This window comes from Toxotes jaculatrix, chromosome 20, assembly GCF_017976425.1.
Source record: "Toxotes jaculatrix isolate fToxJac2 chromosome 20, fToxJac2.pri, whole genome shotgun sequence".
Lineage (NCBI taxonomy): Eukaryota > Metazoa > Chordata > Actinopteri > Toxotidae > Toxotes > Toxotes jaculatrix.
In genome coordinates this window covers 18,965,379-18,993,260 of record NC_054413.1, presented here as the reverse complement: position 1 = coordinate 18,993,260, position 27,882 = coordinate 18,965,379, and the positions used below count along the sequence as shown (strand labels likewise).

General features: G+C 45.1%; 1 protein-coding gene across 3 annotated transcripts in view; it reads left to right on the top strand.

Moving 5' to 3' along the window:
• Positions 1-2,786: 2,786 nt before the first annotated feature.
• Positions 2,787-27,882, top strand: part of nrp1a (neuropilin 1a) — a 59,752-nt gene continuing 34,656 nt past the window's right edge. For 2 of the 3 annotated variants that reach the window (XM_041065874.1, XM_041065871.1), the window contains exons 1-4: positions 2,787-3,298; positions 4,543-4,968; positions 6,078-6,252; positions 22,721-22,902. In XM_041065874.1, the coding sequence (XP_040921808.1) occupies positions 4,902-4,968; positions 6,078-6,252; positions 22,721-22,902 (424 nt within the window). In that variant the 5' untranslated portion in view covers positions 2,787-3,298; positions 4,543-4,901. Of the gene's footprint in view, positions 3,299-4,317; positions 4,969-6,077; positions 6,253-22,720; positions 22,903-27,882 lie in introns of those variants that run through there. The other variant, XM_041065873.1, reaches the window with a different exon arrangement.

The following is a 27,882-nucleotide window of genomic DNA, read 5'->3' as shown; positions in this document are numbered from 1 at the left end:
TATGTAGCTCGAGAATTTGTTTGTGACCTGGCCAAAGCCACTTCCTTTAATGGGTCTCAGCACATTTTTTTTTGTTTTCGTAGGATCTGTTCACATCTGCCCAAACAAATTGCACCGACTTTCAACGTCCAAATTCAACTGAACTACACAAAACGGATTTGAAAACGTCAGACCAGAGCTGCCTCCTGTCACAGACCTGCTATGAACTTTTTGCTTTTTATCAGCTGAAACCAGCATCTCTCCCTAATCTTTACCGTACCATAACTGCCGTGTGAAAATGTTGTAGAAAGCAATCAGTGGTGCAGTGGTGAGCAGTGGTGCTAGATGAAAAGAAAGATCAGTGTACTTATACTGATGTTTCTGTCTATAAATAGAGTTGCTTAGTAAGGTGTTGGGCCACTATGATGCTCCAGAACTGCTTCAGTGCTCCTTCAGGGATGGACACCATTCTTCTGAAATCTGTTTCCCTGTTTAGTGTTTTGTTGTTGGTGGTGGTGGAGAGTGCTGTCTAACATGTTAGTGCACGGTCTCCTGTGGGAGTTTGTTTAGGGTGAGATCTGAATTCTGTGCAGGCCATAACACACAATTCACGCATCAATCCATTCCGCAAGGCTTCATGACCTGAATGGAAACATCTTTTTTTTTTCTTTAATCTGTCACCTGTTAGTAACCTCTAATCCAAAATAGCACAAAAAGTATTAAACTGTGTCTGAATTCTTGGCAGCTGACTCCAGAAACAGATCTGTGGACCTTGGTCTTTGTGCCAAATGGTTTGAACCTAAACATTTCACTCTGACTCACTCACTCTGGTGAATAAAGGGCAGGCTAATGAAATCAAGTCCACTGCTCACAGGAGCCATGAAATGTCTGCTTTTGTACCAGAGCTAATTATTCATCAGGGTTGTACTAAAGATTAGTGCGGATAAATATGAAGAAGCAAATCCTTTAAATGGCTCTTTTATTGTTCCCCTCTACAACCTACCCCCCTCCCTGCACCCCACCCACCTCCAATTTCAGATACGGCACAGGCAGGCACACTTGTGAAATGACTCTAAGCCATTGTTCCTGTGTTATCCTGAAGACACGAAAGGCTAGTTAGTGCTGCCTTTGATAGAGATGCCCTGCACCATTTTAACATTTGTGTTATCAGGAAGACAGAGAATTACCAGGGCTGGGATGGGAATAAAGCCACTCCATCCTCCGTCTCCTTCTCTCTAGGAATAAAATAGTAATAACGTGCAGGGACTGTAGGTTTATCTTGCTCTTTTGTGTCCCAAAAACTTTCCAAAAAGACATCTCATTACACTGTGTGCATAAAGCATGTCAACCCCCTGAACTGACAAAGAGCAGCTTGCATTCCTCGTGGGGCAACACGGTGATTTTCTACTTATTAGAACAGGGAGATGATAATACGTAATACACGCTTGGAATTATTATTACACCACAAAGAGAACGGTGTTAGAGCTGATGCATGGGAAGGCTGACTCCAATGAATACTGAATACAGTGGTTAAATCTGCAAAAACCTTTAATCAGTGCACTTGTTTGTAAACCCAGCTGTGCAATGTGGAAAGCAGTACAGTATAAGGTGAGCCTGAGGAGCAATGGGTGGCTCTCTCTCTCTCTGAGCCACTCACCAGCTCTGACGCCCCCTACAGGGCAGAAGGCTCCTAACCACAGAGACCTACAGGGGGGAAGCCTCCAGTTAATGCAGTCAGTTGAGCTAAAACAGCAGAGAAGCCAAGCAGCCTGTGTGCTAGGCTTAACCCTTAGGGCCCAGCAACAGAGGTTAGAGAAACAGGATTGGGGAACTTTCAGGGTATATGAGGCTGGATCCTGTTTCAGTTCCTCTTACAGCAGAGTTGCTCAATGACCAAAAAAAAATATGAATGGATGTTTTGAGCAGGAGTTTCCCTGTCACCTCTGTCAGTTCTTACCAAATGTCCTGTTTTATACTCAGTTCTGTGTAACAGCAAAGATCTAAAATAATCATTGCATTTCTTCTTCAAACAGGTGTTTTCAGTGGAGGGCCTGTGAATGCACTGATTCAGACGCTCATTCAGAATTAAAACTTTGGGGACTCCAGGGTTCTCCCACTTTTTTCAGACCTCTGGAAACCTTCTCTGTCTCTGTCCAACATAAGCTCTCGGTCCAGCTTGAATCACATATAATAAATACATTGTCCATTGTGTACTGACTGTTGGTCCTGGTCAGTGTCACATCTAACACCGATCACATTGATCACTCTCAGATATTGTACCAAATGACATATGCTGTCATTCATGAGTCTATGTGTACTTTTGGTGTAGACTGACTTTATCTTGTGTTTTATTTATCTCCTATAATATCACTTTGAATAACTCCTGTACGGAGTGACAGGTTAACTGAATGTTAGTGTTGTACATAGGAGGCATACAGTTCCACATAAGGACAGATTAAGCTGAGAAAGAGTCTGTGAGTGATTCACAGTGAAAAAAACAAACTGGATTCATTCACGGCGGCTCACCAGCGCAGATACGCCGTCGGGTTTGCGCATTTTATTTCTAGTGTGACTTTGTGACGCGTCCAGTGAAGGCTACAGGCGGAGAGGGAGAGGGAGAGGGAGAAGCAGCTGGGTGAAATCTGCATCTTGATTGCAGAGACACCCCCTTCCACACACCAGAGCACACATACACATATACACCAACACACACACACATACACATGCACGCAAACAATCATGCGCGTTCGCGTACTCATCCCTCGTAAAGGGGCGTGTGGGGCTGGCAGGGACTCAAACCCTCTGCATTTGCATTAGTGGAGGAGCGGAGAGCGGTGGCGCACGGAGAGACGTACGGGGAGAAAAAAAACTTACAACAGATCTGTAAGGACTTTTCGTTTTATCTACGTTACTGTTTCCCTCCCTTTGACATTTTCGGGACTGACTATTTTACCTCACACTGCCCGGATTTCACTTGTGACAGCGCTGAATGGGGAGGGAGCGAAACCAGGAGACCCGAAGAGATTAGCGGGGAAGAGACGAGTCTGTACGCGGAGAGGAGAGTGAGTCTCCGGGAATCTGCTGTGCGTCTTTGCGCGGTAGGGACCCAGGGCCTGGCTGGACGGCGCTGTGGTTCTTCCTCGGCTTTTAAAAAGGGGGCTTCGGGGGGGAAAATAACTTGACTTGTTTTTGTGTCGATCTGGAGAAGATTTGGTGACATCGGAGGAAGCCTATCGGATCGTACACTCTGCTCCACGCATGTTGGAAGTGGAGAGAGGAGGACTGGATGCCTGCGGGTCTGCGAGTCCTCAAGGCGCAGGTGAATGCAGATGTTTTTATTTGACTTGTGCATAAGGTTGAAGGAAATATTGCTGCGTTAGAGTGAACTGCAGTTACGATGGATAAAAAAAAAAAATAATCTGCATTACATCACTTACAGTTTTACACGTTTGGCTGATATGATCCCATCATTGTTTCAAGGCCCTTTCTATTTTAATTTTGAAATATACAAATTACAACATGCTTATTAAATCATAATCATGCACTGCCATGCATTCCGTTTGTGCACAGGACTGCATGTGCTGATCTGAATTCAACCCGGCTCCATTTGTTTCAGTGCGGTGTGACCCAGTAAGGGCAGCCGGGAGTAAATGACCGGAGCTGCTATAATTTACGCTTTAATTGATTTTTCCCTAAATTTCAGAGTGCCAGTTTAATGGTGTCACTGTTGTGGGGCAGGCTTTAACAGTCGGCGCATCTGGAGAGATACTGGTGCATGAAAGAAATCGACAAGGACAAAGAAACTATTTCTATTATTTAGGTCCTGAGCAAAAGCTGGAGCCGGAATAAGGCGCTGCAGCACAGATACGTTTCCATCTGAGCTGGAGAATCAGTCTTATGAGGGACAGATGGATTAGAGGACACATAAGGAACTTCTGTTGATGGCAGTTGAGTGTGTCACATTTAATAATCAGTCCCAGATAGAAGCGGAAGAGAACATCCTGAGGAAATACTCCTGCAGAATTCCTCACGATCCAGATTTAAAATTCTTAAAACTGAATTTGTATTATGGCAGAATATTTCCAGCAGCTAACCTATTTCGCATGTGGCAAAATCCCAAATATATATATTTTTGATAGTCCGAGGAGGAGTCCTGTTGTGTTATTACATCTTCCATTAATGTCCCACTCCTTTTTGAAAGAGAAGATAGAGGGTGGGAGGGGAAGAGAGGGTGAGTGAGTAAAAGAGAGAGGGAGGAAGAAAGGGAGACAGAGAGAGAGAGTCATGTCACTTAAGGTACTGCTGGTGCTCTGTGACTCAGTGTGCGGCTCAGCTTGCGTATAAAGACACGGGGCTTTTAGCACATAGGTTAGTTATTTGTAACCCCGCTCTGAGCCTATAGAGGTGAAGTGGTCACAGTCTGGGGAAGGCGTGTATCCGTGCCTTTACAGTCTTGTTTGTATCGGCAACGGTTTAGACAGATTCGGGAATGTCCAGAGCGCACGGCAGAGGCAAGCCTTCATAACCTGCTCACACCTCCGTCTGTTTGTTTCAACTCCGCAGCCAAGGATTACCTCCTGCCCGGGCATCGTTTGACGGAGTAAGGACGCAAAGCTAGTGGGTCATTTCTTCATATACCCTGCGCCTTGGCTTCTTTGGAGAGGATATGGCACGGTCGGCGCTGGAGAGAGGAGCGCAGCCGGCACAGGCGAGAGGAAACAGGAGCTGAATGACAGGATGCCAGCGACCTGAGCCCGCACTCAGATCAGTTCCAACTTCGTTAAAAGAGACACTTCTGCTTTATTTATCCAATTAAGAGGAGGAAAGAAGAATACTTTCCCAAAAAAGCATTTGGAGGAGTTTAATTTTCAGAGGCTTTTTTTTTGTATGCGTAATTTTATTTTTTTGGTGACAAAATAAGGATGCATTGTGGATTAGTCTTTATCCTGTTCATGGGAATCCTCTTGGTGGTCAAGGCTTTCAAAAACGGTAAGTGTGACATCTGATATCTATGTAAATAAATTCTTTATACTCCGTAATCCAAATATTTTTTTTAAAGATTAGCTCTCTGTGATCCCCGCTGATCTTCTGACAAAGTCGCAGGTCGCTCACCTGCCCATTCTGCCGGCACTGAAAGAACAATCCTTCTTATGTTATTTCTATAGAAATATGGATGGTTTTCTCATCGGTGTGTTTATAGAGTTTGTATTGAAACACTCCTTTAAACGTGTTTTCTCTTTTTTTCCCTTGTTTATCTTTTTTATAGATTATTTAAAATATCCCTTTAATATTCTTGCTGTATATATGATAGTGAGTTTATAGTTAAGACATTGTTTATCTCTTATGATAGCATGTAAATAGTCCTATTCTTGAATGTGTTTATTTTTATTTACTCAACACTTATTACAGTTTCTTGCCAGACTTTTACCGAACATCCCATTTTTCTTTCAAAGTCTCCTAAACGCTTTGAATTGAAATTTGAATTCGTTGGGCCTGCTCTCAGCTACCAAACCGTTCTGTATTTCTGAGATAGGATCGTGTTCAGAAAGTCAGGCCGGACTTTCCCCAAGTTCTGCTCTTACAGCATCAGTTTCGTTTCAGCTTTGCGTTGTTTTTTTTTTTCCTTTTTCCTTTTTTACCTCGATTTAATTGATTTTCGAGAGGTGTGCGTATAGGTTAGAGCAGCAGATGGTGGAGGCTCTTATAATAAAAGGATGAATACAAACGCAAATGAAGATAAATGTGAGTAGCAGCAGCGGGGCCTCTGGAAAAAACAAAGGATTATTCCTTTTGATGATGAGACATACGGTTTAAAGGAACAAACTGCAGAATCCTGCGGCTTTTGGCTTCAGCACAACAAAACTTTTCTCAAAGTTTTAACATTCAGACCTTTTTTTAATTGGATTGCTGATACTGTGCATCTACTCAAACTGACCCCAGAGCTGCTCCTTTTTAAGATTTTTTAGATTTAAGTTTGAATTGTAGTGGTGTGAGTGACTCTCCAGTAACCTGCCATGAATCAGCCAATATCCCAAAGGTGAAATGTTAGTTTCTTTTGTTTCCGTCTTTAAAGAACTCTTCTCACTCCCCCTCTGCAGATAAATGTGGAGGCAACATCAGAATCTCAACCGCCAACTACCTCACCTCGCCTGGATACCCCGTATCTTATCCCCCTTCTCAGAGATGCGTGTGGGTGATATCAGCGCCTGGTCCTCACCAGCGGATCCTCATCAACTTCAATCCGCATTTTGATCTGGAGGACCGGGAGTGCAAGTAAGTGGAGCATGAGTTAGCGATTTTGCCTATGAAAAGCAGATGTGGTTTTTTTTGGCCCCAAAAACTCATTCATGCAGTAAGATTTTGTCCCTAAGGGCCCCAGTCTGGCCTGAAGTTAGGTTTATAGTTTTATGGGGGAAAGAGTGAAACCCCTGATGAAAAATAATTAATCTAACATGCTTTTATTCTGAAACCATCGGGCAAATGAACTAACATTATTGGTGTTATTGTTTGAACTTCCTCAGAACCATCTAAAAGATTTTGAAGGTACCTACTTGGCCCTCAAACCTTACGTTCTCTGTGGAACCACAACACTAGCAGAGGCCAAGCTGAATAATTTAATCCAAACGTGTGCCGTTCACACACAAAACACACCTGAAGACTTATTCATATTTAAAAGCACATATACGTGTGTGTGTGTGTTCTATGTACAGTCCGTGTGTGTGACTCTCATTCCTTCCTTTCCCTCATGCATATTGCACATGAAACTGCGCCATCTAGTGTCCACAGCCTCTCTGAAACTGTGTTAATGTGATCCTGCTCTGGCACTACATAGGGCAGCAGGAATGTCTCACCCCAGCCATTTGGTTTTGGAATGTCCTCGCTTCTCGTCTCTGTAGAATGAAGTCACCGGGCTATAATATTGATTTGAATTGTGCTACTTTTGCAGAAGGCATTGGAGGAAAGCTGCGAGGCCAAAACTCAGCAGAGGTCATTAACTGTAGCTACTTTATCCACTGCAAGGAACTGTCGGCCTTAATAAGCCATTTAGTTTCATATTTCCTCTTAAAATCCCATCACTCTCCAAACAAGTGAGACATTCCAAGAATGGGTTATATCACAGAACAAGAATCAGTTTATTCAGATTAAAGTGATCTGCTTCCTTTGGGATTTTTTTTTTTTATTTTATTTTTTACTTCAACTTTGACTCAGATGAAAATCTCCCTTTTAAGGTGGAACTCTCGGTTACAGTTAGTCACTGATCCGTCTTTGACTTGTAAGCCACAATCTGCCGCATCCAACAAAAGGCTAAGCGGCTAACCTGTTGTCAGATAGATAGTTTAAGCCGATGTAACCGGAGACAGACAGTAATGTGATGAGCCTGTGTCAGTGTGGGTGCCCTGAGGTGAGCCTTGCCTGGGCAGACTGCCTCCCTCTGATTGCCTGTCTGTGTGTCTGTGATTGTGTGTGGTTTTTGTGCGTGTGTCGGTGCCTCTCTCCTGCTCTGTCTCAGCTGTTTGTTTACGCTGCAGGGCTCGGGAGAGTACAGGGCTTTGCCGGATCTTGTTACTGTATCCCCGTTCCACCCAAAACCTGGACCCTATGCCTCTTTTGTGCTCCTTGAATGGCTCTTGTATACGTTTGCAGGGTTTGGTTTTTTTTAATCCTGGAGATTTCAGTCCCACTTTAACCTTTCTTTACTGCTGTCAAAGATTTACGGTGGATGGAATTCTGCTGTCTTTTTGAGGCTGGCTGCTCCTTGACACTTCTTTTGGGTCCAATTTCAGCACCAGAGGGACCATTAAACTGTCCAAGACCCTCAGTTAGAAGCAGAGAGCGAGGAGGGGACATGGGGAGGGGGGTGGGGGGGGGTAGCAGTAACAATGCTTGTGCTAATCAAATTAGTCAGGAATGAATTTCCTGTGTCTAAACACAGGCAGTAAAAAGAATTTAGTCCCTGCAGGCTCAAGGAAGGCGGCTTTTTTCCAGGTTGAAAGGAGGGCGGGCTTTGAGTTTAGTGATCCATCGATGTATCATTTACAAATTAGCTCTGCTCTTTCATTTAGCAGCCACCGAATTTGCAGATTGCAGTTTGCCAGTTAATTGGCTGTTCATAAATTTGTTAGCAGATGAAGTTTGTGGGGTGGATGTGTTTGCATCTGTGAGTGTCTCTCCCTCTCCCTCTCTCTCATCCTGTTTCTTTTTTTTTTTTCCTGATTTTTTTTCTGACCTATGTGCATATTAATTATATTTGGAGCAGACACAGCCTAAGTAATAACACTAGTGTGGCCAGAAGAGCTGCTTGTCTAGAGCATAAGCTAATAAATGACCCAGGCTGTGAAACTTAAGTTTCTGATTCATGTGGGCCACACAGAGACTGCACCGGAAAACGGGGTCAACCTGACCTATAGCTTCCTATCTTTAACATGGTGTACCGTTTCATTTTTAATGTTTTTAATAGCCTGGTTTTCATGGGACTTTAGTTCCACCTTCTTCAGCTTCACATTGGCTTTAGCCAGCAAAGACAAGCAAGATGAGTGAAATCCATTTTCCTTTTCCCTCCTTAATTTCAAATTATGGCACTGTGTAATATGAGGGCAGGCTCTTGTGATAATCGCTGACAAGGCACGTCATATGTAACTCAATTACAAGCAAGGGGATAGTCACTTATATATCTGCAGACAGTAGTTGGGTATGATTTGTTTTGGGTCCATCAGACTCTCTGTCGCAGCCCCACTCACCAAATCTGCCCTTATATAATGGGAACTGATGAGAGCCAGAATGGCTTCCTTATCTGATGGAGTGGCAGAGTGGGTGGAGGCGCAGGGGGTGGGGGCTACAATGCATGCTTCAGTGCACTGCCTTGCAATCTAATTAGTGGGCAAATGGAACACATAGGCACCACATGTTCCCCAACATGGCTGTTATCAGCAAACCAAACAAGAAGCACTCAAAGTGGTGCTCGTAAAAAGAAAAACAGCCGTTACTGAGTGGAGTCTGACCGCGGCCGTGTTGTTGCACGTGTGCACCACCCTTGACAGGTTTGTTTGGGGAAGTGCAGAGGCCTGTATCCTGAGAGCTGGAGGAGGAAAACACTTCATCACAGAGATAAGGAGACTAAGTGATCCCTGTGATTCTGAATGCAGAACGTGTTTACCTTTCACGCACCGTTGTAGACTTTCACAGAGTGGAGTTTCAGGGGCCACCCTCGCCGCTCTCACAGCTAATGAAGTTTGAGGCAAAGGCGCAGTCGGCATCAAGGCAAATATTTGAACTCAATTCGCTCTGAAAATCAGTGGAATGAGCAAGCTAAGCCCAAGTGAAAAACTGAAGTAAATAGATATGCTTTTGCTCCGCTCCCTCCCCGTGCACCCATTCTCCGTTCCTCTGCTATCTCATTAGGGCTGTCAGGCTTGTCTGGATGTGGCAGCTCTGCCATCTGAAGGAAAAATCGAGGTTTCAGTGGATTTGAATCTAAACAAGTGAGGGACGGGTTTCACATAAGGCAGACTGAAGGGCAATTTATCACATTTGTAAGACACAAATTCGGTCAAGTACGATTTTCTGTCTGATAAAGTTTCCAGAGTTTTGAACATTCTTAAACAAGACCTAGAGAGTGTTTGATCCCGAGCTGCAGGCTGTTCTCTCCACCTTCTCCTCTCCTGCTGACTCAAAGAGGAGAACCAGCTTTCTATAGATATGATGTATTCCTGACAACATTATGAATCATTGATGCCATCGGATTTGCTGACCAGACCGAAAAACAGTTCCTGTACTTCTTCAGCATACTGGAATCCCTCGCAGGCAGCCAGTCAGTCAAGGCTGCGCTGTTTGTTTTGGAGGAGCAGAAGAGAGGGGGTAAGAACAGAGGGAGAGAGAGAGAGAGAGAGAGTGTCTCCTTTTTCCTCAGCCCTCCTTCATTTCTTTGCTTTTCTCTCTGTCTGGATGGTATTTTTTTGGACCTCCCAGAAATTCCAGTGTGACAGTCTGTGCAGTAGATTGGGGGGGGGGGGGGGGGGGGTGTTAAGATGAGATGTATGGCAGCGTGGTACTAGGCAGTAGAGATATTTGAGGAATGCCTTCTCAAGCACCCCTTTGTGGGGGAGATTGTGCAGAAAGTCTCCTGCCTCGCCACGCTTCAAAAGTCTGCGAGGGCCCCCCCCCCGCCCCCCCAGCTTCGTGGAGCCTGTAACCCAAACCGTGGAAAAGCACTCTTTTCCTCTTTTTAATTGTAGTACTCTCCTTTTTCTGTCCTTCTGCCCCTTCCATTCCGATCTCCCGCTGAGCTGCCCCCGTGGAGCTGCTGGGCCTGCTGGGAAGGCAAACATTCTCTGCTGTGTACCCTCTACAATAGACATCCTGCCCTTCCTGGCATTCCTGACCAGGCCTGGACTCCAGAGATGACTAACAGGAGCTTGGGAAGGGGGAGCGGGGTATTACCCTATTCTAGATCTATAGTTGGCTTTCTCTTTGTCATGTGGAATCCCACTAACTCCTGTCATATAGTCACAGCGCACAACAAAGAGGGCCACCTGTTCCTGGGAAGTGATAGTGGACAGAGGAGGCTTTAGGGAAAGGATCCACTCGACCACTTTCCCTAATTCCCCTGTTCCCCTTCCACCTGGATAGCATGCAGCAGTTCCATGACAAAGAGCAGTGGAGCTTCACAGCTGGGGAGTGAGGAGCAATAACTCCTCTGTGCATCTGAGAACACCTCCTTCTCCCCGCTCGCTGCTCTCTCACGCTCCTCTGCAAGGCAACCATGGGCAAATAAGGAGAAGTGGGCTGTGTGACCATTTATCAACCGTTGTCATGGGAGAAAATAAATACGGCAGGAACGCAGGAGGAACCTTTTTTTAACAGGCCGGTCGCCGTAGAGGCTTTTAAAGAAGGGAAGTGCTGTGACCTGGGGCCGAGGGGACGAGGCTTTGGAGTGACATGGATTGTTGGAGATAGTTATGGCCTGTTAGCGGACGTTTATTTCTGTTGTTGATGCGTGCTTCTTTTCAGAGTGCATGTCAGAGAAGCATCTATGCTGGGGGAGTTGAAAGCAACGCCGCAGAATAGGCACAGCAAAAATAAAGAGTGCATAGGGCGACGGCACTTCTTTTAACTACCAGGTTTGACAAAAGCAGCTGAAATTATGCACCTGGTATTTTCCACAGCGATAGACTCCCACAGTTCATAACAATGGAAAACAAATTACACCTAAAATTACATTGAAACAGTGTACCTTGAAAAAAATAGCTTGTCAAAAGCATCTCAAAGAGCAGCCCACTTTGAATATATCTTGTTTGAACTTCATAGCAATTATACCAAACCTTATTTTCACAGCATGGTGAAACTTCCAGAGACGAGCACTCGGCATCTTAAATTTCTATTTACAATACAATACATCATCCTATTTCCTACCTGCAAAACATAGCCATTAATGAGGCAAGCGAGCCATTCAAAGCAAATGAAAGCTGCCGCACTGACAAATGCTAAGTGTTCACCTTGTTAATTAACCAGAGGGCAGAAAAGACAGGACAGCAGACAGAGATGTTGCATCGGAAAGCCGCTGACCTTCACTGTCATTACTCTGTTTCTTCTTCTTCCTCTCCTTTAAACAGAAAGGGTTACTCCCTGGCTAATGAGCAGGATTAAAGTAGGTCTGTGAGCATGTGTGCTTACATGCATGCAGTGCATTTGTGCGTGCGAGCGTCAGGTTGAGGGTCTTTTTTTACATCTGTCGTTGAAGTGTTTCACCTTGGCCGCAGCTTGGAAGGGCAGCCTGATTGAAAAGCTTTCTGGCCGTGGCATCTGCCATCCTCCCCGCTGCTCTGTCACCACTTTGATTCATGCACAACCTGACCACAACCGGGAGGCGAGCCACTCTGCCTCGCAGCGGGAGGCAGGTCCACTTCACAGCGGAGGAGTAGGAAAAGGAGGAATGAGGGAGGGAGAGAGGAAGAGACGAGACGAGGCCCGCGCTCATAAATAACCCGCTGGATTTCGAGCCTCGGTCACATATCTGCGGCAGCACAAAAGCATCATACAGTCTCACGTGTCTGCCTGTTTTGTTTTTCATCTCGATGTGGGAGTTAGCAACTCGTGTTTGCCAGGGATTGAGTGTCACTAAGCTGTTTCTGGCACATGGCTGGTGAATTCTTTTTTTCTCCTGCTTCTTCTTTTTCTTTCCAGCCCCAAACCAATACAAGCTTCCCTATATGGAAGTTTCTTGTGGAATGGAGCCGCGGCCCACACAGCTTAGAGATGTCAGCCGTATGCTCTTTTATTTATTTTTTTTAATCCAAAACAGATTGGTAGAAAAAGAGCCGTATGGAGAGGCTCGTGATTAGAGGACAACATTTGGTAATCTCAGCTCTCTATCTGGACACACATCTATTGACTGTAAGAAAATTCATACTCATTTTCCTTCCAGCGCCGATGAAAAAGCATTAAACACTGAGTCTGTAATTCAATTATGCGTTTCTGTTTCCAAAGGACAGTTGGCAATAAGTACTGCCCCCCCCCCCCCCCCCCCCTCTGCCTCATAAAATATAATTAGCAACAGGTTTTCCTCTCCCTCCTTTTTTCCTTCCATCAAATGCTGATTTCTCAGTTTATGAGACTGTATGGGAACACAACCAGAACTGATGCCGAGGGTCAATGATTGAATAATAATTTGAGCTCATGATATATGGGGGGCAGTTGTCAGGGGTGGATTATTTTCAAGCAGTATCTCCCAATGTCTTACTTATCCACCCATCCCAGAGGACAAAGGAGAGAGAAGAGACTCTTTAGCTGAATTGATGAGGGAGTTGTGGACACTTTAATACAGCGTGTCCAGGCTTGTCAGACATGTTTCCTTCAGTGGTCTAACCTTGAATGGGGCTCATGATTTTGATTGATGTGGCTGTGGTCTTACGCGGCCTGTTTGTTGCCCTAAAGCCCCCGGTGCTTACAGATTCACAAGGGGTGGCAGGTGGGGGGGGGGGTGGGCTCAGCGACCACAGTGTTCTTTACTCAAAACAATCAGGCAAGTCCCTAGAGGGGCTCTGGGCGAAGTAAAGTTTGTTTGCAATTCGTAAGAGGGTAGGTAGGTAGGTAGGAAGTAAAAACCAAGGACCCTCCCGTCTCAGCCCGAGATCCCCGGGGTCATTTTCGGTCACTGTGTTTGCGCACAGCGGGCTGTCGTGGCCTGCTGGTGTTTCTCCACCACTCAATTTGGCCTGATTCGGTCGGGGTGGCAAGCAGACAGTGATTGATGGGGCGGTACCCCACTGCTCTCTGATTGAGTTAGAGCACTCACAATCCCTCGCTTTGTTTGCTCTTTGCTTGATCTCGCTTCGCTAAATTGGAAACATTAGTTGTGGTCTTTTTCTTTGCAGCTACCATTGCATTTTTTTTTTTCTCACGGCTTTATTTCTTTTGTTAGATGACAGTAATTGTAAAAAAAAGGACTGTAAATTCAGCCTCACAGCAACCTTTGTGCCATTATCACAGCAGGGTAGTGCTGAAAGTGTTATTAGATGCCTGTGTCTCTGGCGCCTGTCCAGCCTTTCCAGGATGACCCCTGCCTACATAGGGATAAGTGACAAGAAGGCCCCTCTTCTCCATGCATACTTACACAGTCTCCCAGAGGATTTCATCAGAAAGCACAGAGAAATCATACTACTAGACAGTCGGCCTTCAAGTTGGCAGGAGAGTTTGATTGTGGGGCCAGTAACTGGAAGAGTCACCTTGCCCTCCAAATGCTGGCAAGGGCTGGCTGGCCATCAGCACTTAGATCAGCCCTGTAATGCCAAGCATTCAGGCACCAAGGAAGAGATGCACCGCTTGGCATGTGGCCGTCACAGCACGGACTATTTGGCTTTCAAAGTGCTGCGTCATTGGAAAATCTGAGCTCTTCTTCTCGCACGCAGTGAGAACAATGCAGCCACCTGAATGAAGTGAAGGATGTGATTTTAAACGATAGATATTGTGTGCAAGGGCTGGTCCACATTCAAAGGAAACTGCCCAAATCTGGCAGCAACTAGTAAATATGTGCCCTTTGTGAAAACACTCCCCTTAAATTATTTTTTCCATCGTCCCTTTTCCTTTTCCTGTTGAGAACCAGAAATAGATTGTCTTGTCTCCAGGTTATTGTGTGGTTTAAGGTCAGGTGTGGCTGCTGCTGGCTGTCTGTGCATATTGTATACACTGAAGAGGACAATCCCAGTCCTCTCTCAGGGTCTGTTCACAGCCAAGTGGCTGCATGTCCGGCCAGATGACCGGGTCACTGCACACCCAGGCCAGACTGCTCTCTAACCTCCCGACCCCGCCGCCTCCACAGGCTGCAGGGAGGACAAAGAAAAGACAGAGGAGGGAGAACGCCGGGGGGGGAAAGATGGGGTGTTTTAATTGAATAATTCCCAGTGCAGTTATTACCACCATTGCCCTCGAGCGTCCTCTCCATTACAGAGCCATGTAAAAGAATCTTAGAGACAGAGCATGCTTCACACCACTGAACCTTCAGCTGCTTTGACAAATGTTTGCCAACTACCTCTATCAGCTATTTGCACTATTTCTCTCTTTTGTTTTTATTCCTTCACTGCCTCTGTCAGCTGCTCAGCTTACATGCCTTCACACTCTTTTTCTTTCTCGCTCACCAGTCAATCTTTCTCACCTTCCTGCCCATTGTGCCACAGAGAGAGAGAGAGAGAGAGAGAGTTTTGAACAGCACCCAAAGCTTTACCTCTAGTTGACCTCCTCCTCAACTCCACTCCTCCCTTCCCTTCCTCCTCTACTCTGCTCCTCTTTGCCTTCTTTGAATGCGGCATGCTCCTCACACACACACACAGCTCATTACCCGGCGGGGAGCACTGCTAGCTTCTCACAGCATCAGAAACAGATAGCTGATTGCCTGTGTAGATGTTGCTGGATTTTGGGGGAATGCATGTTGTTGCCGTTATTGTTTTTCCTCGTCAGCCCGTAAAACACGCAGCCACTTGGCTAATTTTAGTCTCATGTTAAGTTCAGTAGGTCACTGGCTCAAGGTTGTTTACAATTATTTCCATGTTCCCTCATGTTTCTTCTTGTCACATGATTCTGTACATCCTACATATGTGGTCATGAACAGGATATCCAGTGATAGTCACACACACACACACACACACTGTAAACTGAGATTAGGGTTATGGATCTTTGGAGTCTTCATTATACAGTTAGTCTGCATAAAGCAGCCCTGTGTTCCCTCCCTGCAGGGTGTGCATGTATCAGTGCAACTGAGCCCTGTAGGTGCCCTGGAGGGTGAGCGGGCGACAAGAGCGGGGAGGGGGACAGTGTGTTTAAAAGACAGTCTACACGTCGGCCCCGCCATGCCACATCACCCCCTTTCTCCCAGCGCCCTGTTATTTTTACCCTTGACTTCTCATTGTCGTAACGACGGCGTATCATCTGAGCCCTGCCGCAGACCCCTGTGGGGGACTCTCTCTTCGCTCACCTCTGCCTGCCCCTCTCTCCTGTGTAATCAGAGATCCTCTCAAATGTCAAGGTGGGACAAATGGGAGCCATTCCCTCCTGTAATGGCCCCAGAAATGGGCTGGAGTACTTCTCTTTCCGTTCTTCTCTTTGTCTCTTCCCCCTTTCAGAAAACACACGGGCCTTTTCATGCTGTCTATCTTATTGGTTTTGCTTTCTTTCCGGGAGTTTTTCAGACTTTTATACCAATTTCCTGCTTTTCTTTTTTGGCCCATTGTAATTAATTTCAGAGTTTCTGGCTTTGTGTTAGCATGCTACAGCCTTTCAGGATAAGGTGTACAACGGACATGTTGCATAACAGTTCTCAGTCAAAATTACGATATGATAAGGTCAACACTACACTGTGGCTTTACTTCTATGAAGTATTTCTTAGAAATTCACCCTAAAGGTTGGTGGCTTCATTTGCAGAAGCACACATTCAGAGCCTAAATATTCATATCTTCACACTAAGATACATACAGCTCCGCTGAATGCTGAGCAGTTTCGTTTCCGAAGCTCACGTAGCAGGGAAAAAGTGCTAAATGTGTATTTCCGTTTCGCCACAGGCAGTTTTCTATTTAATTGTACTTATTCTCACTGTATTCGTGATATGGAGATGTGTGATAGAAAAAGAAATGTGGTTAGATGGATTTTCATATATATATATATATATATATTTTCTTATATTCTTATATGCAGCTTTTTTTTGGTCTTGAACTTAACACATCAGCAATTTATGTATTTTCACTGATTTAAAAACTCCCTCACATTATTATTATTATTATTATTATTATTAGTAGTAGTAGTAGTAGTAGTACTAGTTGTAGAAGTAGTAGTAGTATTTGTCACTATTTTTATTAAGAATTTATAACTTCTTATTTTGAATATTTATTTAAAACAATTGAAATCTGCTGAAAATATTAAATTCAAATATTGCAAAATGCATTTTAGAAATACCTTTTGCAGTGTAACAACATTTATTGTTTTATTGTTTCCATCAGCGTAAGCATTTTCTGACGTTAGCATAAAGACCTTACTAACCAACCAAACCAAACCAATCCAATCAGCTTTTCTTTTTTTTCTCCAGAAATAGTTAATTTTGATGATTTATTTTCAGGTGAGCCATATTAAGCCACATTAGACAAATGTCTAAGTAACAGAGGACAAATTCACTGACGCATATTCACACTCCTATAATCACATTATCGTGACCTGTTTGTCATTTGTCAGTTTTAATGAGGGAAGTGGATCAAAGTGCTCATAACAAGATGACTGAAAATATGCACAGCTCTGCTTTGGCCCTGCAGACACAGTCACAGTCGCCCAGGGGAAACAGAACACAAGTCAGCTGAACATACTTATGCCCTACATGTGAGGTGAGCACAGCGGATTCAGATGGCCCGCTAACAGTGGCAGCTTTTGTGGTCAGTTTTATTTCCATTGCTTGTTTGTAGACCCCCCCCATACACACACCCCAGCCCCACCACTTGCCTTCTCTCCAGTGTGAGCCTTCTCTGTGGTGAGCAGAAAGGATCCCCCCCTTGGGGCAGAAATCTCCCTCTGTCTGTCTGCGCACATATTTCTGAATAAAGGATTATTGTGCATGCTGCAGAGGGAGGGTGGATGCAATAATTGAGCCTAAATAGCCAAATTCATTAATTTGATTGTTGGCGACAGCAGACCTCTCGACAGTGTAATTAGGAAAGCTAATGGATGGAGGCACGTTAAATCCATCAATGCTAATGATAATTGCTGTTTAGGAAAGCGAATATGCTTTACAAACGTGTGGCCACGGCCGCCACAAAATCAGAGACAGCCACGGCGTCTAAAAATATGACAGAGCTGAGTCTAACCGTGTGGGGGCGACACCCAAAGAGGCCCGCTGGACGGCTGCAGCTGGGCCTTCTGGGCGGGAAGTATCCATCTTTTCATCCATCTTTTTTATCTTCTATCCATCCATGTGGCAGCGTAGTGGTGGTGAGCAGAGCAATCATGTCCTTCTCCCCTCACCGACGAGGAACCACTTCTGAACCCATCAGCTCTGATTGGTTGGTGGTTTTTTTATTCCTCTTGGTGGGTTGGCACGTTCTGTGGCCTTCAGCTCCTGCAATAATTTTCTGCGGATTCAGAAGTAGAAATACATCAGTGGAGAGGGTGATAATTAAAAAAAAAAAAAAAAAAACTCCTAATTTTTCATGCCTCATGGTCAAGCTTCTGTTTTACCAATGAGGTCTTCCCCTTCAATAAAAGTCTTTATGTCAGCCAGTCATCAGGGTTAATGTTTTTAGCTGAGGACATTAAGATGTAGACCTGGTTCACTGCCCTGGTTTTGTTCAGGGAAGCTCACGTTCGGGTCATTACAACTGGACTGGGCCCAAGGAACGAGGGAACTTGTTATTCTAGTTCGGGTTAATCAGTGTCACATGCAAGAGGAGAGGTAGTATGGGAGGGAAAGTGGAGAAAGAGAGACCATTTTATTTCAGCAATATGTCCCCTCCAGGCTCGGAAAAAGTAAGTCGGAGATCAGCTTGTCTTGGGCCCCATTGTACAAACGTTAATGATGTTTTGCTTGAGCCCCAAGTGACAGTTTGTTAGCCGAGACTCGTTAACACGTGAAGTCTCCGGCCCGGAGTTTTCTGACAGCTGACAACAAGGTCCTTTTTCCTGCTAAGTCTCCCTGGGCCTCGCAGAGCTGCCCCAAGTATGTTGTTTAGGACTTTCCACCTGTGTTACCCAGAGATGTTTTGACATGTTGTAGGTGACATGTTTTCATGCAATAGCAAGTTATACTGTGACAGCCACAGAAAGAGAAACACCAGAGAAAAGCGTGAGGCGTTTATTCTATATGCAGCTGAACCAAAGAGAGTAATAGCAAAGAAAGGGCTCTTGTTCTGGGGCTTTCCACTGAATGCTTGAGCTTATAAATGGTCTGATTAAGAAATCTAACCAATTGTATGAGACTTACACAGTCTGTCATAGCGTTATTCCATTGCCTCAGATTGTATTGCTTTTGTAGAACCATATCAAGCAGACATTTATAGAGGGAGGACAGATTATTTCCTTGGGAAAGCTTCAGGCAATATAACTGTTATATTGTTAGACCAGTGGTTTGTCGCCTTCTCTTTGGCTTTGCAAGGAGGGCTAATGTTCTCGTTTGACACTAGCGGATTGCTTTCTCTCTGTGCCTGAAGAAAGAAGGCAAGCTAATACATTTGAGTCGGTGAAGCGAAGGTCGTTGAGAATTACATTCACCCCACCCTCGCCGCCCGCCTACCCCTGTCTTTTTTCCCTTTAATTTCCCCACTGGATTGGCAAACCGTTTTCACTATTAGCACTAGTGGCGTGCTGGTAGGCCCACCCAGACCCAAAGCAGACTAGACAGATAAATAGGTGCGTGGCTCAACTGGATTGTATTGTCATGAGGAATAAGAAGAACAACAACAACAACAGTGGTGATACAACATAAAAAAAAAATCCCCACACAGGCCCCTGACATGGGGAATCTAAATTTAACTTGACAGGTCAGGAGGACATAGTTAAGAGGCAAACCCCAAAAATGTGAGACCATCCGGGGCTTAAAAGTAGGCCATGTTCATGTTCTTCTTTTATGATCCTAGATAGAGGTTGTTAACCGTCCTCTGTCTTCCCTAAAGACTCTCAACCCTAAAAGCGAGTCCCCACAGGTGTCTGGAGCAATGGATTAGAGCCACATTTAACACGGCTGGCGACAGGAGAGCCTTTCGGAGGCGTCAAACTGCCCCGCCAAGCCTTTCCCATAATGTCTTCCAGATGATAAGGGCTTGGATGGAGCATGTGGACCCACCGGTGCAGAACCACTGGAGTTCTGGCTGACACACCAGTCATTTAGACACAAATAGAGAAATTTTCGAGGTCCTTTCTCTCTGTGTTTCCTCACACATAGAGCACAGCGAGGACCCCCAGGGCGTATTCTCTCCTCCATCTGCAGCCTCTCTCCCACTGTGCCGGCTTTACGAGGGCCATCCGAGCTGATGATGCACCAGGGTGAAAATGCAATAAACAGCTTTTCTGGAGGTGCGATGAGTTTAAATGGAAGCACCAATAAGACTGTTTCTCTCATTTGGATGGTGAATGAGCCTGTGAGGACAGGCAAAATGAAAACATTAGTTATTTGGCTTCTGTTCACACACACACGTGATTACATGCTGCACTGTCCACAATGTCCTTAATGCTCTGCATGTACACGCACTTGTTTGCACATACATCGTGCATATGAACACACAAACAGCCAAATGCCACACACAAACACTTGCTCAGCTCCTCCAGCTGTACTGCAGCTTGCTCCTCTCTCCTTCTTCATCTCCGTGATGCATCTCAGCATCAATTTTTTAGGCGTCTGGCAATGCTCAGCTTCTGGCAGTTGCAGGGGAGGAGTCAAATAGCTGCAGAGACAGAGACTCTGAGGTGAATTATAAGTCTGCTGATAGAACAGAGCAGAGCCACAGAAAGATTGATGGTCTCTGTTGTGAGCTGTGAACCAAAAGGAGAGGAGGATAGGAGGAGAGGAGGTGATGAGGAGAGGAGAGGAGGTGATGAGGAGAGGAATTGATTTGCACAAACAGAAACAGTTTGAGGAGGAAAACTCACTGCTGCGTCTTCTTGGAATATGTTTTCCATTTATTTTAATGAACACTGACCACTTCACCACGGGCAGAAACTTATGACTTCAACCAAAAATTAAAGCTCAATTGAACTAAAAAAAAAGGTTTATACCAGAAAATAATATCAAAATAACTTTAACTTCATTGTACTTGATTGCAAAAAAGGATGAGTTTTATAACTTTGGTTAGACTTTAAATTCTTTGATCATAAATATGTTTGATGGTGAATAAACTAGACAGTGACATCATTACAGCAGAAACCTGATCCCTGCCTGGAGCCCTTTAAACTAAATAATGAGTAACTCACTGGCCGTTCAGCCACAAAGAGCGGGGGGTGGTGAATAACATTGTAAACACCATGTGAAACTAGTTTTTTTTTTAACCGAGCTGCTGCTGATAAAGTAGCTGAAACAAAGTGGTGCTTGTCAAAGCCGAGCTCCTAAAATCACAGCAAAGAGAAATGAGGAGAAGCCAAACAACTTAAGCAGGAGATTTCACACAGAAAGCGACAGTAATGAGAGGACTGAGCTCCTCCAGGATTTTTAAAATGTATGAACTCAAGAGGAGGAAGCCATATATTTCCAGCCAGTTTCTGATGAGAGTTGTAATGCAGCTTGAATGTCTGTGTGGAGTGGAGCACAGGGCTGACTACTGACAGGTTTCAGAGACAGGCAGCAGCTTTCCTGCCACGTACCAAACCTTTACCCTGAGACGCTAAAAATTTAAAGCAGAGGCAAAGAATAAGAGGAGACACCTGATGCATGTTGACAGCTCCATATCACCTCAGATCGCTCTATCTGAACCGACAGACGAGTGAAGTCATCCATCCACCGTATCTCCTCAGGGGGACCCAATTTCAAGGAGTGCCACTTCTGTCCAACTCTACATTTAGTTAAACTTTCCCCCTCACTCGCTGACTCCCACGTCTTGCCGGAATTTTTCGTACTTGAAAACCCGGTAGACACCCTCCACACCTCCCCCAAATCACCTCCAGTAATTTGATTTCTGTTTCACAAATATGTTGGGGTTTTTTTTTTTTCGTTTTTTTTTTTGAGTGAGGGAAACCATTTTCATAGAAAAAGGTGGAAAACAGTGCGTGTGGATACATGTCAGGCCCCACCTGAGGGACTCAGCCCACCCTGAGCCATCATTCAAAGTGTAAATCGCCTTTTTGTGCAAAATCCTGTGAATTAGGTGAGTTCAGAATCGTTAAGGAGGCCTGATGTTTTGACAGTAATTTGGGAATCAAGCAAAACTGTGAAAATAGGCGCCTTTGCCCAGAGGGTACATATTTTCTGAGGAGACAGAAGCGGTATGTGTGTGATTGAATGTTCCTGCACACCTGCTGCGCATTATACTTTACATACATTAAAATTAATCTCTGTACTTACAGAGTGTGAATTGGATTTTTTTTTTTTTTCATCTGGTTTCTGTTGAAGATGGAGGACGGCGGCAGCAGGTCGTCAGGGTTCGGGCAGGAATATGTTCGATAAGTAGCCTGTGTAGCTGAAAACCTGGCAGGAACAGACATTATGGGGCAATTAGGAGCTGTGGAAACCTGAACCAGGATCTGCTTTTGGAGGAGTGTTCGCCCCGTCACTCACACTCAAAACAGAGCACGGAAAAGTCATCAGCCCTCATGCCAACTCACACATTCACAGACACACACACACACACTCACACACACACACGCGGGAACTGAAGCAAAACCGACTCTATTTCATTTAATGTAAACTCTTAACAAGTACCTGAAAGCCAGAGGCTGTTTAGACCACCCTCATCAGTTAGTCACTCTCCTCCACCATCTTAAGTTTGTCATGCCAGATTCTACGTGTGTGTGTGTGTGTATTTGTGTGTGTGCGTGTGCGGGCGTCATGGCTCCCGTTCCCAGTCCTATTTCAAAGCTGTTTTCCTCTTCTGCTCCCAAACTCTGCGTCGACTCAATTAGGCGGCTGCTCCCTTCAATAGCCGTGGGTCTTAAATTCCATTTGAATGTGATGTTTGAGTGCGTGTGTGTTTAATAGCTTTACCACCTGCGCTGTCTATACGCCACCCTAAGCCAAAAGCCAAAATCTAATCACTTTCAATTCCCATAGTCTCTTATACCACCGTCGCCCACGCACCGTCAGTGTTATCCTGTGGTTAAGCAGGACACAGACAACTGTTCAGCTGAAGTTCAGTAGTTAAAGCAGTTACGTAAACCTGACCTCAGTGCTGCTGGGAGTGTGTGTGTGTGTGTGTGTGTGTGTGTGTGTGTGTGTGTGTGTGTGTGTGTGTGTGTGTGTGTGTGTGTGTGTGTGTGTGTGAGCCAGGTCGATATAATGAAAGCGCAGCCTGCCCACCTGTTCTCTGAGTTTTAACCTGAGACCTCATTAGTACACTGTGTTTTATTTCCACTACATTACCTGCACAATATGCTGTGTTGCTCTGTGTTTGTGTGCTCCTCTGAGTATGTTTTATATGTGTGTGTGTGTACCATCATACATGCACAGTATAAACAACATAGCAGCAAGTGCCAGCGAATGTAATTGACTTCGACAGAACAAAGAAGTGAATAAAATGAATATCAAAGAGAAAATGTGTGGCTGACACTGACTCTTCCTTCCCCCTGTCCCGTTCAGGTATGACTATGTGGAAGTGCGAGATGGTGTGGATGAGAACGGTCAGCTGGTGGGGAAGTACTGCGGGAAGATCGCCCCCTCTCCGGTCGTCTCTTCTGGAAACCAGCTCTTCATCAAGTTTGTGTCCGACTATGAGACGCACGGAGCAGGTTTCTCCATCCGATACGAGATCTTCAAGACAGGTGGGTGGCCTGGTGCAGCTTCATACCAATTATATGAAACATGACACTGAAAATATTAACATCATAAGTGTGTCAGCTTGGCTAATTATTCTAAAACGTAGTGCTTGTGCTAATAGAGTACTTCTTAGAATAAGGGCCACATTTCCCATGAATGTGCTTCTCTGTTGAAAAGAGTTAAGACTCAGCCTAAGGTCCATTTAGTAGCTGACCTGGAGATTTCCATTTACCAAGCTGTCATTGAGTTGTAGATAATCTGAGGATGGTAAAGAGAAAGCTTCAGTAATTTCTGCTTGAAGACGAGCACCCTCCTCCTGTTCTGTGCTGTGCTGGTCCTGATTGCTTTATATTTCAGTTAATGATTTTATTCACATTAAAATGATTCACTCGATCTCTTAAAGCAGCTCTTGACGTACGGTTAGGAAAACACTGTTCCAACGCCGCATCACAAATAATTTCAGTACGATTTGTCTTTAGCTGAATCCATCATAACACAGCGGGAGACAACGAAAGCTGGAGGAATAATTCTGATAATGGGGCAAGAAAGAGCCTCACTGTCTAATTTCATGGTTTGTTTGTGATTTAGTCAAGGCACCAGAGCATCAAATTATGCAATCGCAATATGGCAAGCAATATGCTCCATTCAAAACCAATGAATCATAGTCCCATATGTTCAATAACTGTAGCAATTTTTTATCTGGTGTGAATTATTGTACAATAACCAAGGAGCGTAATTTGCTAAGCTTTGATTCAATAAATGTTGCTTCAAGTGTTGGTTCACTGACAAATGACAAGCAAGGACACAAACCTGCCATCATAACCAATGATTAGCTGGTTGAGGAGAGAGAGTGAGCTCGATACACTCAACACGTTTTAGACGCAAGAAGTGCTCCCACCTCCTCATGTTTCTGACTGCTGCTGCGGTAACCTGTTCAGTTTGAGGTTTCCTTCCTTAGCGTTTGACCTAAACATAATTTCAGTCGGGAATCAGGTTTAATAAACCACAAATATCCTGAGAGGATGTCTGTGTTATCAGAGCACAGCATAACATGAGGGAGAATGTCCTGTCGGTTGGCTGCCCTGCTTTGTTTGGTCTGAGAGAAGCAGGGGGAGGACAGCAAGTATCTGGAGAGTGACTAGTAGGCAGACAGGTGCTACAGACTCTACTTTCATTAATTAACCTTAGCAGCGCTCTGTGGGACAGCCCCCGTGACCTCGGAGACAAGATGAATGGCCCTGCAAGGTCCCTCCCTCCTTTTAATCTGGGCTAGCGTGTGTTTGTGCCTTTGTGTTTGTGTGTCTGGGCTTGTGCGTGTCACCATCACGGCAGGGCAGCTGGTGGAGTGTGGGTCCATTTACGAGATCAAAGCGTCACTCCACCCCGACATACGCAAACTCATCAACGCTGCCTCGTTCCCCCTGATAGGCCAGTTAGCTCTGCTACATTCTTCCCCTTATTAGCTTGGTATTTCCCATTCTCATCTATTAGCCAGCACTGATTATAAATGAGGCGTGTGAGGGGCCCAGTGGTGACGGGGGGAAGAAACTGCTGAACACACTGGTAGGGCACTGAGATATGAGGAAATCTGGCAAGATCTTGCAAGAAATTTGAATGTAAGTGTGGATAGCAGATAGAAAGTCAGGATTAGAGACTTGAAGCTAGATGAGAATCTTTGGGGTTTTTTTTTTTGTTTGTTTTTTGTGCTGATGGAATCCAAAGGGAAATCAGGGCTGGGGGGGGGGGGGGGGGGGGGGGGTAAGGGGCTGCATTGATGTAGATTAAACCCAGGATAGAACTTTTTCGCTTCTCTTGCCTCCTCAGTGGATCCAGACCTTCGTTATGCTTTGAATTTACTGTGTGTTTTAACTAGTACGATGCCAAGAACAGGGCTCTGAGATCAATTAACAGCCTGTTTGTTTGAGAGAGAGAGAGAGAGTGCCAGGCAGAAAGAGAGATACAAAGCTAGCTGATTAGCACAGCTTATCAACAAGCAGGGTATTAGTCGGGAAAACATTGTGTTGGCTAACACATGTAATGTTAATGATGATACACAGATGCTCTGATAACGGATGGAGGAACGGGAGGCTCGCGCTTATGCATGCCAATGAAGGGAAAAGCAAAAAATGTTTCACAGGGTGTTTATCACTGTGATTATAGGCCTGGAGATCACAGGAAGTCAACCTCAGGGACTGCTGCTGCCTTTCATCCCGACTTTAGCACAAGCAAACGTCACATGGAAGATAAATATATACACACAAAGCAAACACATGTAAAGACAGGGATCATATGCCAGTGTTTACATGTGCAGGTTTACCCACTTAAGCTGTAAACTATGTAAATACACTTTCACACACACCTCAGCATCACTGGCTTTCATCAGCAGTAGCCTGCAAAGTGTCTAATTTGAAGAGAACAGGTTGTTTTGCGGCTCTCTGTGGCCGCTTCCACATCAGTCTTTACCCCTCTCCACTCCTCAAACCCATCCAACCATCTTAATTAGCATGGGCTATTTATTTTATAGCCTGCAAATTGGCAGCCTCGCTCCGCTGGCTGAAGTCTGGCAAGAGACAGGAAGAGAGAGATGGTGGGAGAGAAAGAGAGGAAGACACGAGAGAAGTCAGGGAGTGAGGAATATTTGAACTGATGGGAGAAGATTAGCAAGCTGGTTGTGTTTGTGTATGTTTTTTCACGGAGGCCTTATGCTTCAAGACAGTAAGAAAATGGTGAATTAAAAAAAACAAAAGATGATAAACAACAAGCCTCCATGGCGTGTTACCTGGTCAGATCATGGGCAGTCTGTTTACCCTGTCGTCTGACAGGACGTCACATAAAATCCCCAAGTGTTTCTGGAAACATCCATCTTCTTAAGTCTAAGCATGAACACACAACATATGCTTTCTTTTAGCAGCCCTGCAGTTTGCTTAGAGCCACATGAAGGCTGGCTGAGGGCCCATTGAAGTGGGCGAGGAGGCAGAGATACTGTCACTGTTACCCCCCCGTCCCTGACACACACACACACACACACACAAGCTCATCTTCGTCTCCTCACAGTTACTCAGCAATGTGACTGTTAGAAGGATCATGTTCTGTTTTACACTAAAAAACACCATCTTTCACACTAAAGGCCCTGATTATTATGTCATCGTGATGTGGGCACATTTACTCTGAGCACACACCTGTGAAAACACTCTCAAGGTGCGTGTATGTGTCCGTGTGTGTGTGTGTGTGGGACCTAATAGAGGGCACATTTTGCCTTCATGGACGGCACACCCTGATGGCATAGGTCACATCTGGCATGGAGACGTACTGTCATCACACACACACACATGCAGCCCTCATGGAAAACTAAGACAACAAATCTCTTTAAGGGGAGCCAGAGGGAGACTGCCCCCCCTCCATGCCATCAGCACTGTGTCATCCTTCATTGGATGGGGGGCAAGTGAGGTTCCAGGCACAGTCAATGCACTAAATACCATGTGAGTAGTGCAGTGCCTCAGGGTATGTGTGAGTGTGGGTGAGTGTGTTGGGGCGGGGGGTAAATGTAAACCTGCCTTTCCATCTGTTTCAATGACTGACACTCCACAGGCTTCAGGTTAATGTTTGATTTAGTGTTGAAAGAGTTAATTTTCCACCGGCAATTAATCCCTCTGTCCGTGTGACACAAGGACAGAGTGGAGGGGAGGGCCTGTAGTAAAAGGGGGCGAATGCCGGGGGTAGAAGGGGGTGAAATGGGCTAATGATCAGCCAGAGAGCAACATGGAACATAAACAGTGGTGATTTACTTAGCAGTCCAAGAACAACACCTTCAGTCCCCTATGGCTCCGGCCACTAATAACCCTGACGGAGGAGAGAGGGGGATAAACAGATGAGAAGAAAGAGAGAATATGTGGAAAGGCAGACAGAGCGACGGATTTAAAAATGAAAATAGCAAAAGGCTGTCACATTTAACGCCTGTTCCCTGGCGCAGTGTTGTTCTAATGATTAACGCCCGGTCTCTGGTCTGCTTTCAGCACTTAGAGCAGCAGCTTAATAGAGACGCAGAGGACAAGTCATCAGGGAGCAGCCTAACAGTTGAAAGGCACCCTGCTCCCTTCATGCTGAAACCATATTTATTTAAGATTTATTATAAATCTCTAACACTTGCAAAGATTGAAATCAGATCTCCATTAAATATCATTTTGCTGGCTACAACTTGTCCTGTTAAACAAACTCCAATCAGTCAGCGAGTGAGTGGGACTGACATTTGTTTACTCCCCCGTCCACACGAGAAGGGCTCGATATAAACGAGAGTTAAAAGAATCCATTACTGCCGGCAGTAAACGTTGGAGCGCCTGCTTGGAGGTTGCCGGTAAATGTTGTACGTTCAAGGTTACTTCTCTTTCTCTCTCCTCACTTCCTGTCGTAAATTCGGTTGCTTGCTTAAAAGCAGTGGTTGGACCACAAGGCACACTGTGTCCAAACTAATGTTTGAGTGTGTGTGTGTGTGTTACCTGAGATATTTACCTGAGTAAAGCCTGTCATATTATCAAAATCCTTCCTGTTTTCTATTTCAAAGCCTTTGTTTCTCCCCATTGTTGCTGTTGAGGTGATAAATCCACCAGGAGAGACACCGACAACTGCAGCGATAAAACAAGGGAGAGACAGAGAGTGAGTGAGTGAGTGAGTGAGTGAGTGAGGGGCAGGGACGTAGCATTTGGCTGACAATGGGATATATTTGTCTCCTGAAGCTTCTTGTCAACAAAGATGCATGCACGCATGCTATACATACAGAAACACACAGGAGCGTGACAGCTATCACTGAATGCCCCTGACACAGACATAAGCACAAAGCATTCTGGGTGTAGCGATGGGAGCTGGGGGACGAAAGCCCTCCCATGTGGAGACACTAGATAAAAGAGATTATCTTGTCGGTGTTGGATGATTATCTTTCCGGTGGGACTGACCAGAGCGCTCTGTCTTCTCTTGCCACTGTGCTTTGCCCT